The sequence below is a fragment of the Canis lupus genome, chromosome 8, assembly GCF_048164855.1.
Source record: "Canis lupus baileyi chromosome 8, mCanLup2.hap1, whole genome shotgun sequence".
NCBI classification, from domain to species: domain Eukaryota; kingdom Metazoa; phylum Chordata; class Mammalia; order Carnivora; family Canidae; genus Canis; species Canis lupus.
In genome coordinates, this window is record NC_132845.1 from 55,221,261 (window position 1) to 55,234,903 (window position 13,643).

Consider the following 13,643-nt stretch of genomic DNA (forward strand, 5'->3'; position numbering starts at 1 on the left):
AAGAGAAGAAAAATAATAAAAGCAACCAGTTCTAGAGGTGGGGGAATGGGGACAGGAAATATAAAGAATGCTAATCCCCTCACATCTTTCAAAGCTGCTCAATCAGTACCAGCAGCTATGTAAAATGGAAGTGTGACCAACCAAAAACAATGACCCCAGGCTCTTAATGGTTTTCATAATCCTTCTTGTGCAACTTCGGAGAGATCTTCTGGGTGCTGCTCTTTTGTAGGGAAGAACCTATTATCCCAGGTTCCACCATCCCTTTGGTTTCACTTCCTTTCTCTTCCTTTTCTAGTCAAGTTCAAATAAATGTTATATTGTATACATTTTGTTTTGTTTTTTTTTTAAAAAAAAAAACCAGCATGTATAGGACAGTTCCACTTCTTCTATGGATCTATCCCCTGGTGCCCCTCCAACCTCTGGCACAGGGCAGGAAGAGGTGTCTGGGGGGTGAGCACCACATGTTCGCACAGATTTCTATATTGTGGGATTCTGAAAAGATCTATTGCTTTTTTCACTGTAATATCCCGGACTGCCTGAATTTCTGAAAACGAATATGTGCAATTTTTATTTTAAAAAACTGTCATTCCTCTTAAAAAATGAGACTCACAGAGAAGAAAGCCAGCCCTTATAAAGCATCTGCTCCGTGGCTGCTGCAAGGCTAAGTTCTATCATCTATGAAATGTCATGTAATCTTCACATCTGCATGGTCAGAATCAGTGTGTCCCCATCTAATGAGATGAGGCCTTCATGGGAAGCCGCGTGATGCGATGGGACCATGTCAGGGACATCCCTTCTGCTGCGCTGTGACAGAAGTGGCTCTCCTCTAGCTCCCCCACCACCACCACCACCTCTACAACAGAAATGCAGAATCTGACTGCAGTAGCCCCATGGCATTCTGCAGGAAAATTATAATGAATGAAAATCCCGGAATTTGGGGGGTAGAAGGAACTCTGAAATCATTAGTCCAACCCATTGTTTCATGGATGGGGCTTCTGAGATCCAGAGAGATCTGCAGACTCTGAGGTCTCAGGTCATACAGTGAAGGAGTAAGTGGCCCTCGAGCCCTGGTCTCATATGCTTTCTAGAGGACAACAGGAGGCAAACAACATGTAATCATGCTCCACGAGCTCTTGGTGCTTCCGAAAAGGATCTCCTGGCTATTAAAGGCCCATAACTGGGTCTTTCTCAAAATTTTGCCCCAGAAATCTAAATGGTGGTGAGGAGACCAGACCTGTGGAAGTCAGAGCCAGCAGAGAAGTGACTGATGGGTAATCCCTTGAAAGGAGTCAGGACAAGCAGCAAAGGGTGCAAGGTGAGGGAAGGGAGGCACCCCAGGAATAGCCAGAGTAAAGGCATCAAGGACAGAACACAGCAGAACCCCTCAAACCCCCATCAAAATCACCAAATCAGATCTGGTAAGCTACTCTCCCTGGTGAAGTTCCAATTCCAAAACCAATGCTCATGGAAAGAATGCCCCAACCCGCCCCAACCTATCCGGTGGCACATAATCTCCCTCACTTCTCCCTGAGAAGGCACAGCTGCTCCAAGTGGTGAAAGTTAATCAAGCAATAATAATAATCCCAAGAAGTAGGATGAAAGTAAAGCATCACGGTGACTCCAATTAAGATAAGAAATTCTTGCTAAGCAGTAAGTTGCAAGGGAACTGTATGGTGGGACTTCCAGCCTGGAGAGTTAGAGCTGTTCCTCTTAAAGCTCCTGGGGGGTCAGGGTGGCGGGTACCCATGCTCAAAAGTGCTCAAGAAGGAGGCAGCACCCAGAGGGAGATCTATGGTCAATGGGAAACTCACGTCCATCTTGGAAACGAGAAGCAGCTGCTGTTTGATGCGCAGGAAAACGGAATCGAAAGCCAGCTGGTGGGCCTGCTGGTTAAGCCGAGTCAGCGCTATGCGAGACGCAGACAGCAGGTTGTGGTTACTAGACCCTTTTTCCTAAGATGAAAAAATACAAAAGGCCGTTAGGGCCCGGCTCTACCCAAGGTTATTAGCTAGTTCAATATTTTCAAAAGCTGCTGAAAGGAAGACAGTGAGGGGGTGGGTCCGTATGATAGTGTCTCCCAAGCAGGGCTATGCTCTGGTACCCCCTGCAGAACATGCTGGATTACAGGTGCACAGGCTCCACCTCGGAGCTGCTGAATCAGAGACCAGCAGGGGGTCTGGAGCCCAGGAAGCCATGTCTTTAACTCCTTTTCCAGGCAATTCTGATGCATCTATTAACTGATTCTGATGCAAGCTCCTGGGCTGGTGGTTTAGCAACAATTAAGTGGGGACTGTCCTTCAGGGATAGAGGAAGGGGGAGAAAATGATCTCAAGTGCCAGGTAAGAACAAGAGTGAGGGACAGGAGTCTGATTCCCAGAGAGGTCAAGTCAGTTACACCTGGCTGTACAGAAGAGTGCGAAAACCTAAACGAGTCTCAAGGAATTCCAAACAGCCTGAGAAAGCACAGAGATGGAAAATGTAACCTTAGTTTTGCTATTATAAATGGACTGATTACAATAACAAACTAAATCAGATCAGCAATAAAGATAAACAAGAGTTGCTTTAACCTAATCACAGAAGCATGGATGAATGAACCTGCACAACTGTTTTAAGAATTATTTGTCAAGCTCCAGCGCAGCCAGCAGGTGGGCCATGTGAGGGCAATGATGGAGCCTCAGACACATCCAGAGGCTTACCTTGAAGTCATCCCCGAAGCTTGAGGCCCATCAGGACACCCTGACACTGCATTTGGTGCCATAGGAACAGTAAAGTCTCCTCTGCCTATCACCAAGACGGCAACATTCAAACCTGACCAGGGGCAGAGGGATGGTTCTAGAAAGGATGCTACAGCACTCTTAGGATCCTGGGGCCATTCACAGGTTGCTTGGTGGCTCGTTCCATTTGTTGGGAGGCTCTTCTGTCCCCTGGATCCCAAGGGGCCCAAAGCTCAAAGGGCAGCACAGTGGTAGGTACACTAAGAGCTTATGCTAAAGGGGCAGCCAGAAGGGAATGCTTATCCTCAGGTCCTCCTGCTGTCAGGGGGGGAATCCACTTCCCCCGTGGCAAGGTGGGGGGCCTTCTCTGTGGGTTCTGTCCACCAGCAGGCAGTACACATTCTGGTCCCCTCTCTGCCAGTTAGTAACAGGGGCCTATCCCTGCAGTGGGGCCAGAGGTCCTCCGGGCAAGTCTAACTCTGGAGGGAAGTACAACAAGCCCGTCTGGCCTCTCATCCAATTTGCCTTTCACCATTAACAAAGCTCCACTGTCCCAACTCCTACACCTTTATTTCCATTTGTTCCAATCCAGGGTAGTTTACTAATTCCTTAAAATGCAAGGTAAATCAGAGAAGTGGCAGTGGGGCACACTGTGGCCCATACACTGAACCAAAAAGCCTGGATCAGGGAAAGGGTGACAAGCAAGAAGCTTCCATTTGCAAGAATGCTACCAGTCTGCTCTCATACCTTAAGGGTGTAAAGTATTTCCATTAAACTGGCATATTCGGCCGGGTTATCTTTCTGGAGATAATTATATTCTTGCCATGGGTTCTTGGCAGAGCTCTTCTTGTCTGTCAAGATACTGTCCTGAAAACCAGCCAGGCTTCGAGGACTGTAGGAGTCAGAGAGATATTTGCCAGCTGTGGACAAAATCCTGAAAAATGAAAGCGAGCATTATGCCCTGAGCTGTTTGCACAGAACTTTCCTCTGGGAGCATTCTGTTTGCTCCTTACCAAATCCCAGGATACCCTTATGAGGCAGATTACTTTGAGTCCATTTATAGGGAAAGGAAGACACCCTTCATCACTGGGCTTGGACCTCAGGCGGACAACAGATGCCAGGTGGTTTTAATTCCTATTTAACTCCAGGTCCACCAGAATAGGCCCCCTTCCTGATAAGACACACAGCCTACACAGGGCAGCTGTCAGTTTGCTCCTGTCTGGGATACTGTGTCTTTTCTCTGTAGTCCTTTCTCGCTCTGTGCGCATCACTATTGGGAACAGAGCCATGGGGGGCCCCCAGCCCCTCAGCCCCAGTGGTGCTAGATGTGGCGGTGGGACAGCCAGCCCTGGGAGAGCCATGGCAGCCTGGAAGCACAGCCTCTAGCCACGAGACTCCCTGTCACACAACTGGGCCGCTGTGGTATTTGTGTTCACTCACCCGAGAAAGGCTACTTTTGTGGTTGAGGTGCCACAGAGAGAGCTACTGAGAGAAGCAGGCACTTTCCAATTTCTCTGAGGAGGAAAAACGCCTAGAGAAGGTTCTAGATGAAGACTGATCTCTAAGGGGTTGAATCTCTATCCTTCCCTGATGGATGCTGCAAATCCTCTGCTGTTTTCCCTGAGCCCAGCTGGACCACCCAGAGTACACATTTGACTGTGCACAGAACTGTATGAACATATGCAACCAGGAGGACAGACATCATATTCTATCCCAAGAGTGGCTGACTCCTTGGCCCCTCCTTTACCAGAATTTCTCATGAAAAATAATTGCTTTGGGACGCCTGTGTGCCTCAGCAGTTAAGCAACTGCCTTCGGCTCACAGTATGACCCTGGAGTCCTGGGATCGAGCCCCACATCAGGCTCCCTACATAGAGCCTGCTTCTCCCTCTGCCTGTGTCTCTGCCTCTCTCTCATGAATAAATAAATAAAATCTTTAAAAAATAAAATAAAATAAAGAAAGAAAAAGAATTGCCTTGGACTTGGCAGCTTTTAGGCTGAACTCACTCTTTCAAAACAAAAAAAAGTCTAGTGAGCCTATCAAGGAATGTATGTTACCTGTAAACCGTGGGGACAGGGCCTTCCCCAGGAACCACTGCTGACACAAGCAGCCACCTGCCTCTGCCACTAAGCAAGTTACGCTCTTCCCTGTCGCTTAAGCCTCCAGGTGACTTCCGGCTATGTCTTTTGTCTGCCAAACTGTGGCCTGTTCCTGACACCCTTACTTTCAACTGTTCACTCTTCGTGAGGGCCAAACAGGGTGTTCTTCCCCTCCGAATTCTTAGCACTGAGCATAGGGCCTGGCCTATGGCAGGTGACCCTGCGTTTGGCAAGCAAGATGTTGAGAGCTGCCCTGAGAAATCAGCTCCCCTTTGGCAGGGTCATGGCCACTTGTGCCTCTATTCTCTCAGCAAGGGGAAACTGGCACCAGTCTGCCATCCACAATGAAGACAGATATGTCAGGAATGTCTTAAGTATTAAAGACCACAGTTTAAAATGTCAGAATAGTGTGCTCAAAAATAAGAACCAAATCTAAAAAAAAAAAAGTCAAAATAAACACAGTTCCAACCCTAAGTAATGAACAGTACTTTCCTCCCCAGCTTCTTCCTCATCCAGACAGATACCATTAGATGAGCTAATCACAGACTCAGATTTCCTAGGATGTGTATTTACTAGTACTATGAACTAAACCTTACTGAAATGAACACTTGATTTCTTCACTCACAAAGAAACATTTTCTCATTACTGGAATGGGCTATAAATAGGTCTTGGGGATGGCAGATAATTAAACCGTCCTCACCTTCAAGAAGCTCAGAGATTAACGGGGGAGTGCTAATGGCTATGTGGGGAGACAGAAGGTAAGAATGCACAGAGGGAGAGGCTAACGTTATACTTCCATGTGCCTCAACTCATCTCACTTCATGGAAAGTTATCATTCACTTCTTTACGAGCCATGGACACTTGTAAACTTACACTGGACCTCCCAAACCTGATGTTCCCACTAAACTGTGCCACTAAGATCTTACCCGGTGAAAACACCACTCTGTCAAAAATAAGGGATAGGTGGTGTGAAAGTACAGAGCAGCCGAGGCGAACTCCCTGTATCTCACCTGGGACTTGCCTAGTTCACCAGAAAGCCCTCCAGGGGCACTTGGCCCATAAGTCACAAAATGATTCCTTTTTGCAAGGAGGTGATCTTAAGAGCCCCAAAGCCAATGTTCCTCTTGTCGCTGAAGTAATCTGGAGTGTTTTGAGCTACTATCTTGGCCACCTGGGGGGGCCAAGAAGGCACAGTCCTTGGGCCAAGTCTGGGTTCCAGAGGGGAGATGGAGGGGAGATTGACAGGAAGATAAGATAAGCTTTATAGGCAGCTGCCACACCCTGGCCTCCCTGATGGGAACACAGATGGTGACTGTCGCTCTTTTCCCTTTCCGGGCTCGATGCTTCCAGAATGAATGATGTCACCTCTTAAAGAGGCTCCCCTGGATACGCCCAATTGGTTCTCAACTCACGCCAAAGCTTGGGTCAGATTTTCAGCTTCTCTGGGCTGCAAAATGCAGATGGTCCTTTATCTACCACGGTCCTGTTCAGCCTCCCAATCAGATCCTTTTCGTTTTAGAATGCAATATTCACCTTCATTAAAAGACTAAGGAAAACCTGTATGTCCTGATATGGAAAGATGTCTGCTGTACACAGGCAGAGAAACCCAGGTCCAGGGTGGGAAGCTAATTTGTGAAAAAGACAGTGTGGGCAAGTGTGGAGGTGACACACTCCAGACGGCTCAGCTGATGGCCAGGTTCAAATCACTGCCTCATGGTTACATGACCTCAGACACAGCTATTTCCACAGGTCATTTCTTTTACCATCATCTGTGCCAGACTCGATGCTTTAATGTCCCGTCATCTGTAAAAATATGATGAACAGTACCTACCTCTTTGGCCACTAAGAGGATTATTGACAATTCCTGTAAAGTCCTTAATGTCAGAGCTCAATAAATATTAGGGGTGGGGGCAGATGTTAATAGTGTTTCTTCTGGAGAAGATTTTTAGGGTGAGTAGCTTCCATTTTTATTTTGTATATTGGTGAACTGCTTTCAGTTTTGCAATGGGTTGGGGCCAGACTATAATTACTACTGAAGGGGATCCCTGGGTGGCACAGCAGTTTGGCGCCTGCCTTTGGCCCAGGGCGCGATCCTGGGGATCCGGGATCGAGTCCCACGTTGGACTCCCGGTGCATGGAGCCTGCTTCTCCCTCTGCCTGTGTCTCTGCCTCTCTCTCTCTCTCTCTCTGTGTGACTATCATAAATAAATAAAAATTTTAAAAAAATTACTACTGAAATTAAGAAAATAAGAAGCCACATGCCTTTCTTTTAAATACATAAATGTTACATGTCTGGCTCTTCCCAGGAGTCTTCTGAAAATTTAGACCCACTTGCCCTCTGCCACAGGCCCCCTCACTGTGTGTGTGTGTGTGTGTGTGTGCACATGTACACACGTCAGCATGAGTGTGTGTGGGGGCAAAGGGGGTAATGTTTATTGCATTTAGAGTATTTAACACACACTCCACTACGTGACTGTGGTGCTTCGGTTCTATTCATTGCTGTGCTGGGCTGTTCAGGAGTTCCAAACAGCAGTAGCTGCCCATTCTACTCCACGGAAAGACATTGCCCAGAACAAGAACTGCTGTGGGAGATTGTGGAAAATGAAGACAGTGTGTCGGATCAGAAATGAAAGAAGACAAAAAGCAGAGAGAAGGAGAAACAGCTGACTCGGAACACTGACCCCACCCCTCAACCACTCATCCCTACTTCCCAGCAGGTGGGTATGTTGCTGTGTACACCCTATCCCATGCTGCCCCCCACCACCAGCTTTCATTTTACAGTGGACTACTGGCAGAAACTCCCTCCCACGCAGATTATTTTAGGACAATACAGGATTATCTGAGTAAGAGATGACAGAGCTGCTGCTAGGCTCTCAGACAAGTATGAGAAATAGACTTCTTCCCCCCAACTCCCTAGAGAACACAGAAATCAGCTGTCCCAAGAGAATGAGAGATTTAGCTGGAAGAAGGAAGGAAATTTGGAGGGCTGGAGCCCTTTGAGGGGAAAATCAGTCTGAACCCGACTACTTCAGGGCAACAGAAAGCCCTGGCAGGTATGGGAATAGAGAAAGGAGGGAAAGAAACTTTTCCTAGGGCTGACCCCTGAAATCTTCCTTCTACACACACCAGCTCTGGCACCACAGAATTCCGCTGCCAAACCGGGAAGGCTGGCTGAATGAATCTCGATTCCGTGGGCTGCCCCACGGGCTTTCATCACCACCCATAATGCTGTTTCTATGGAGAAATTTACTTTGAGTCCCAATAATTAACTTACAAACAAGCAGTGGGAACCCAGCCCATTTATAATTTGGAGACAACACGTACTGATTCCTCATTTGGGCTGCAACTTCCATATCTAACCAAAACTCTGTGACTACTGCCAAGGAGCTCAGAGCCTTGCCCTTTTTAGGTGCTTAGTAAATGTTTAATGATGACAATAATGACACCTTATATCTAGGTACAGACAGTTCTTGAGCCATGTGACTTTCAGATTTGACCGTATGTTGTCATTGCTGTGTTGTGTGCTGTATCAGGTTCTTCCCCAGCCAAGAACCCAGGGACTCACCCACAACTCTGGCCTACCTGTTTGCTAGCTGCTGCTCGAAGTCCCCACATTGCCGTAAGAGCTCGCCACAGGTGGCTATTATCCTAAACAAAACAAAAAGCACTTCAAGTTCAAGTACCTGGAATGTTGACATTTACAGGACAAACATTGTCTCATTCATAAACATTCTAACTATTCACTCCTTTTGGTGGTGCTGGGTTCTGGAGAAGCGGTTAACCATTGAACAGTCTACCTGATGTGTCTCGCTTATTAGTAATTCATGGAGAAGGTAAACACGACCCCCTTCTAACATCCTCCAGTCGCAGGCCTCTCTGCTGGGAATCACAGTTCTGTCCTACAGGTCTCAGATAATCTTACATTTCCCAAATACTGAGGTGCTTTGGGGCTTCATCCTTAAGGAAATGAGTTGGAAATACTTCATATCTAAAATGTAAAACTCAGAGCACCTGGTTGGCTCAGTCAGAAGATCATGTGACTCTTGATCTTGGGGTTGTGAGTTCGAACCCCACATGGGGTATAGAGATTACTTAAATAAATTTTAAAAACTTTAAAAAATAATAAAATTTAGAAGCCAACAATACATTTAAAAAAAAATCACTCACCACGATCAAGTGGGATTTATTCCAGGGATGCAACAGTGGTTCAGTATTTGTAAATCAGTCAATGTGATACATCACATCAACAAAAGAAAGGATAAAAATCATATGATCATCTCAACAGATACAGAAAAAGTATCTGATAAAGTACAATAACTATTCATGATAAAAACTCTCAACAAAGTAGGTTTAGAGGGAATATACCTCAACATAATAAAGGCCATACATGAAAAACCCACAGCTAATTTCATCCTCAATAGGGAAAAGCTGAGAGCTTTTTCCCTAAGGATCAAGACAAGGATGTCCACTCTAAGCACTTTTATTCCACATAGTACTAAAGTCCTAGCCACAGCAATCGGACAACAAAAAGAAGGCATCCAAATTGGTGAGGAAAAAGTAAAACTTTCACTATTTGCAGATGACATAATACGATATAGAGAAAACCCTAAAGACTCTTCCAAAAAACTATTAGAATTGATCAAAAAATCAGTAAAGTCATAGGATACAAAATCAATGTACATGAATCTGTTGCATTTTTTACAATAATGAAAAAGCAGGGATCCCTGGGTGGCGCAGCGGTTTGGTGCCTGCCTTTGGCTCAGGGCGCGATCCTGGAGACCCGGGATCGAATCCCACATCGGGCTCCCGGTGCATGGAGCCTGCTTCTCTCTCTGCCTGTGTCTCTGTCTGCCCCTCTCCCTCTCTCTCTCTCTCTCTCTCTCTCTGTGCGTGTGTGTCTATCATAAATAAATAAATAAAAAATTTAAAAAAAATGAAAAAGCAAAAAGAGAAATTAAGAAAACAATCCCATTTACAACTGCACCAAAAATAATAAAACACTTAGGGATAAACTTAGCCAAAAGGCGAAAGACCTGTACTTTGAAAACTATAAAATACTGATGAAAGGAACTGAAGAGGATACAAATGGGAAGACATTCCATGCTTATCGTTGGAAGAAACAATATTGTTAAAATGTCCACACTACCCAAACAATCTACAGATTTAACACAATCCCTATCAAAATACCAACAGCATTTTTCATAGAATTAGAACAAATAATCTTAAAATTTGTATGGAACCACAAGAGACCTTGAATATAGCCAAAGCAATCCTAAGAAAGATGAACAAAAAGCTGGAGATACCACAACCCCAGATTTCAAGATATCTTGGAGTAATCAAAATGTATGGTACTGGCACAAAAACAGACACACAGATCAATAGAACAGAATAGAGAGCTCAGAAATAAACCCACCCATATATGGTCAATTAATCTATGACAAAGGAGGCAAGAATACACAATGGGGAAAAAACAGAGTAAATAAATCTCTTCAACAAATGGTGTTGGGAAAATTGGACAGCTACACACAAAACAATGAAACCAAATCATTTCCTTACACCATACACAAAAATAAACTCAAAATGGATTAAACCTTAAATGCAAGACCTGAAATCATAAAACTTCTAGGAGAAAATATAAGCAGTTATTTGATTGGCTATAAAAACATTTTTCTAAATATGTTTCCACAGCCAAGGGAACAAAAGTGAAATTAAACTATTGGGACTACACCATCAAAATAAAAAGCTTTTGCTTTTTGCAAAGGAAACCATCAAAAAAAAAAACAAAAAGGCAATCTATGGATTGGGAGAAGATATCTGCAAATGATATATCCAGTGAGGGGTTAACATCCAAAATATATAAAGAATATATACAACTCAACACAAAATAAACCCCAAATAATCCAATAAAAAAATGAGCAGAGAGGGGCACCTGCGTGGCTCAGTGGTTGAGGGTCTGCCTTTGGCTCAGGTCGTGATCCCAGGATCTGGGATCAAGTACTGCATCGGGCTCCTTGCAGGGAGTCTGCTTCTCCCTCTGCCTATGGCTCTGCCTCTCTCTCTCTGTCTCTCATGAATAAATAAAATCTTAAAAAAAAAAAAAATGAGCAGAGGACTTAGCAGACATTTTTCCAAAGAAGACAGACTAGTGGTCAACAAACACATAAAAAGATGCTCAACACCACTCATCCTCAGGGAAATGGAAATCAAAATGAGATATCACCTCACACCTGTCAGAATGCTTACAGTAAAAAATATAAGAAATAATAAGTACTGGGGCACCTGGGTGATTTGGTCGGTTAAGCATCCAACTCTTGATTTTAGCTCAGGTCATGATCTTAGGATCATGAGATCAAGCCCCATTTAGGGCTCTGTGCTAGGGGTGGAGCCTGTTTAAGAGTCTCTCTCCCTCTCCTTTTGCCTCTCTCCAGAGCATGCATGTGCATGCATGCCTACACTCACTCTCTCTCAGAAAGAAAGAAAGAAAGAAAGAAAGAAAGAAAGAAAGAAAGAAAGAAAGAAAGAAAGAAAGAAAGAAAAGAAAAGAAAAGAAAAGAAATAATAAGTATTGGTGAGGATGTGGAGAAAAAAAAACCCTTGTGCACTGTTGGTGGGAATTTAAACTCGTACAGCCACTGTAGAAAACAGCACGAAGCTTCCCCAAAAAATTAAAAATAGAATTACCATATGCTCCAATAATGTCACTACTGGGTATTTACCCAAAGAAAACAGAAACACTAATTCAAAAGATATACTCCCATCCCTATGTTTACTGCAATATTAGTTACAATAGCCAAGATATGGAAGCAACCCAATGTCCATCCATAAATGAATGGATAAAAAGTATGTGCAGTATATACAATGAACTATTATTCAGCCAAAAAAAGAATGAGATCTTGCCATTTGCAATCACATGGGTGGACCTAGACAGTATTATTCTAAGCGAAACAAGTCAGAGAAAGACAAATACCATGATTTCACTCATATGTGGATTTAAGAAACAAAACAAAAAAGAGATAGACTCTTAACTACAAAGAATAAACTGGTGATTGCCAGGGGGAGCTAGAGAGATGGGTGAAATAAAGGAGATTAAAAAAATTAAATTTAAATTTAAAAACCAAAATTCATTACTTAGTATTTGTCAGATGTCTGCTACTTGCAAGGCAAAGAAAACTGTTTTGATACTAAAACTACCTCTCTGATCCCATGAAAGACAGATGAAGACTAATCCATTTGGCTTCTCAGAGATAAGCCTGAATGACCATCATACCTGTATTTAATAATCCTTTAATTTTCAAGTAATTTTATGCTAGGCCTCAAACTGCAGCTACTGAGTCCTTCAACACCAAACTATAAATGTCAGGACAAATCCAAGGATTAAAAACATCTTAAGTCTAGTTAATTTTTAACTTCTCTAAAAGTGCCTATCTATCACCAAGGTATCTAAGCATTCCATCATAAGAAAGGTTTATGAGAAAATGAAATATTCCACTTTTCACTTGCCTCAGGTACAACAGAATAACCTTCTTGTACATAATATTTTCTGGTATACCAAGCCACCACAGATGATAGGGGATACAGTTAGCTTCTAGAATATTAAACTTCATCCGAAAAAAATAAAAGTCCTTTGGGCAGCCCGGGTGGCTCAGCGGTTTGGCGCCGCCTTCAGCCCAGGGCGTGATCCTGGAGTCCCGGGGTTGAGTCCCGTGTCTGGCTCCCTGCATGGAGCCTGCTTCTCCCTCTGCCTCTGCCTCTGAGGGGTCTGCCTCTTTCTTTCTCTCTCTCTCTCTCTCTGCCCCTCTCTCTCTCTCTCTCTCTGCCCCCCCCCTCTTTCTGTGTGTCTCTCATGAATAAATAAATAAAATCTTAAAAAAAAAAAAAAAAAAAAGAAAAGTCCAGATCAGAGCCCATGAGAAGATTATCCAAAAAGCCCTGGGAGGTCTTGGATCTGCTCTGATTGAAGACAGCTTTCAGGGACGCCTGGGTGGCTCAGTCAGTTGGGTGTCTGCTTGTCCCTTGCAGACCCATGTTGAGTGCTTATAATCACTTAAAATAATCTTAAAATCCTTTTAAATTAAAAAAATAATAAAAATAGGATCCAATCAGGTATATATTTTCCAAAATATAAACTCTAAGTTATTTTAGACCTGAAAAACTAAATGCTAAGGGGAAAAAAAATCTCAAACCAAATATAAAAAAACAGAAGTCCCCAAAGGAGATGAGTTCATAAGGACTTTAAAATGCTTTAGCAGTGAGAGGGGTCTTTCTGGGTTGCTATTGTTGTTGTTTTTAATTGGCTTGTTTTTAAAGTTTAGTTTTTGCTTTAAAAAAAAAGAAAAAGAAAAAGAAAAAAAAAAGGTAGAAAAAAATGAACCCTTACAAACACATCTGTCATTTTTACCTATTATATGATATTTCTGCTTACTACATGTAGCACACATTTAAATTACAGCCCTCAAAAAATAAAATAAAATAAAATAAATTACAGGCCTCACTTTTACCTGATGGAGTTCTGAAAAGCTGTCCAATCTTCTTGAAAAAGCGAGTTGGGAGGAATATCATCCAGCTTGCACTTCTTTCGTATTGACTGGAGAGTACTGGTGAAATCAGACACATACCTATGGCCAAAACAAACAAACAAACAAACAAACAAAAAACCGACAGGGATGTTATCATAAACTCCTCAGCTCTAAAGATACTCAGAATCACAAGGCTCTGGACAAAGGGCTAAGGACCTCAAGAGCATCTTTAGAGGCTCCCACTAAGGAGTCTGACGATTTGTAAACTCTGACCACAGAAGAGTCTTCTCTATATGGCAGGGCTATCTTTCTCA

At 43.6% G+C, this 13,643-nt stretch overlaps 1 protein-coding gene across 2 annotated transcripts in view; it reads right to left on the reverse strand.

The window, feature by feature from the left end:
* Positions 1–13,643, reverse strand: part of COG7 (component of oligomeric golgi complex 7) — a 78,957-nt gene that overhangs the window by 16,658 nt on the left and 48,656 nt on the right. For both annotated transcript variants that reach the window (XM_072836174.1, XM_072836173.1), the window contains exons 10-13: positions 13,312–13,428; positions 8,396–8,461; positions 3,462–3,648; positions 1,812–1,952 (exon numbers count right to left, since the gene is read on the reverse strand). In XM_072836174.1, the coding sequence (XP_072692275.1) occupies positions 1,812–1,952; positions 3,462–3,648; positions 8,396–8,461; positions 13,312–13,428 (511 nt within the window). The remainder of the gene's footprint in view (positions 1–1,811; positions 1,953–3,461; positions 3,649–8,395; positions 8,462–13,311; positions 13,429–13,643) is intronic.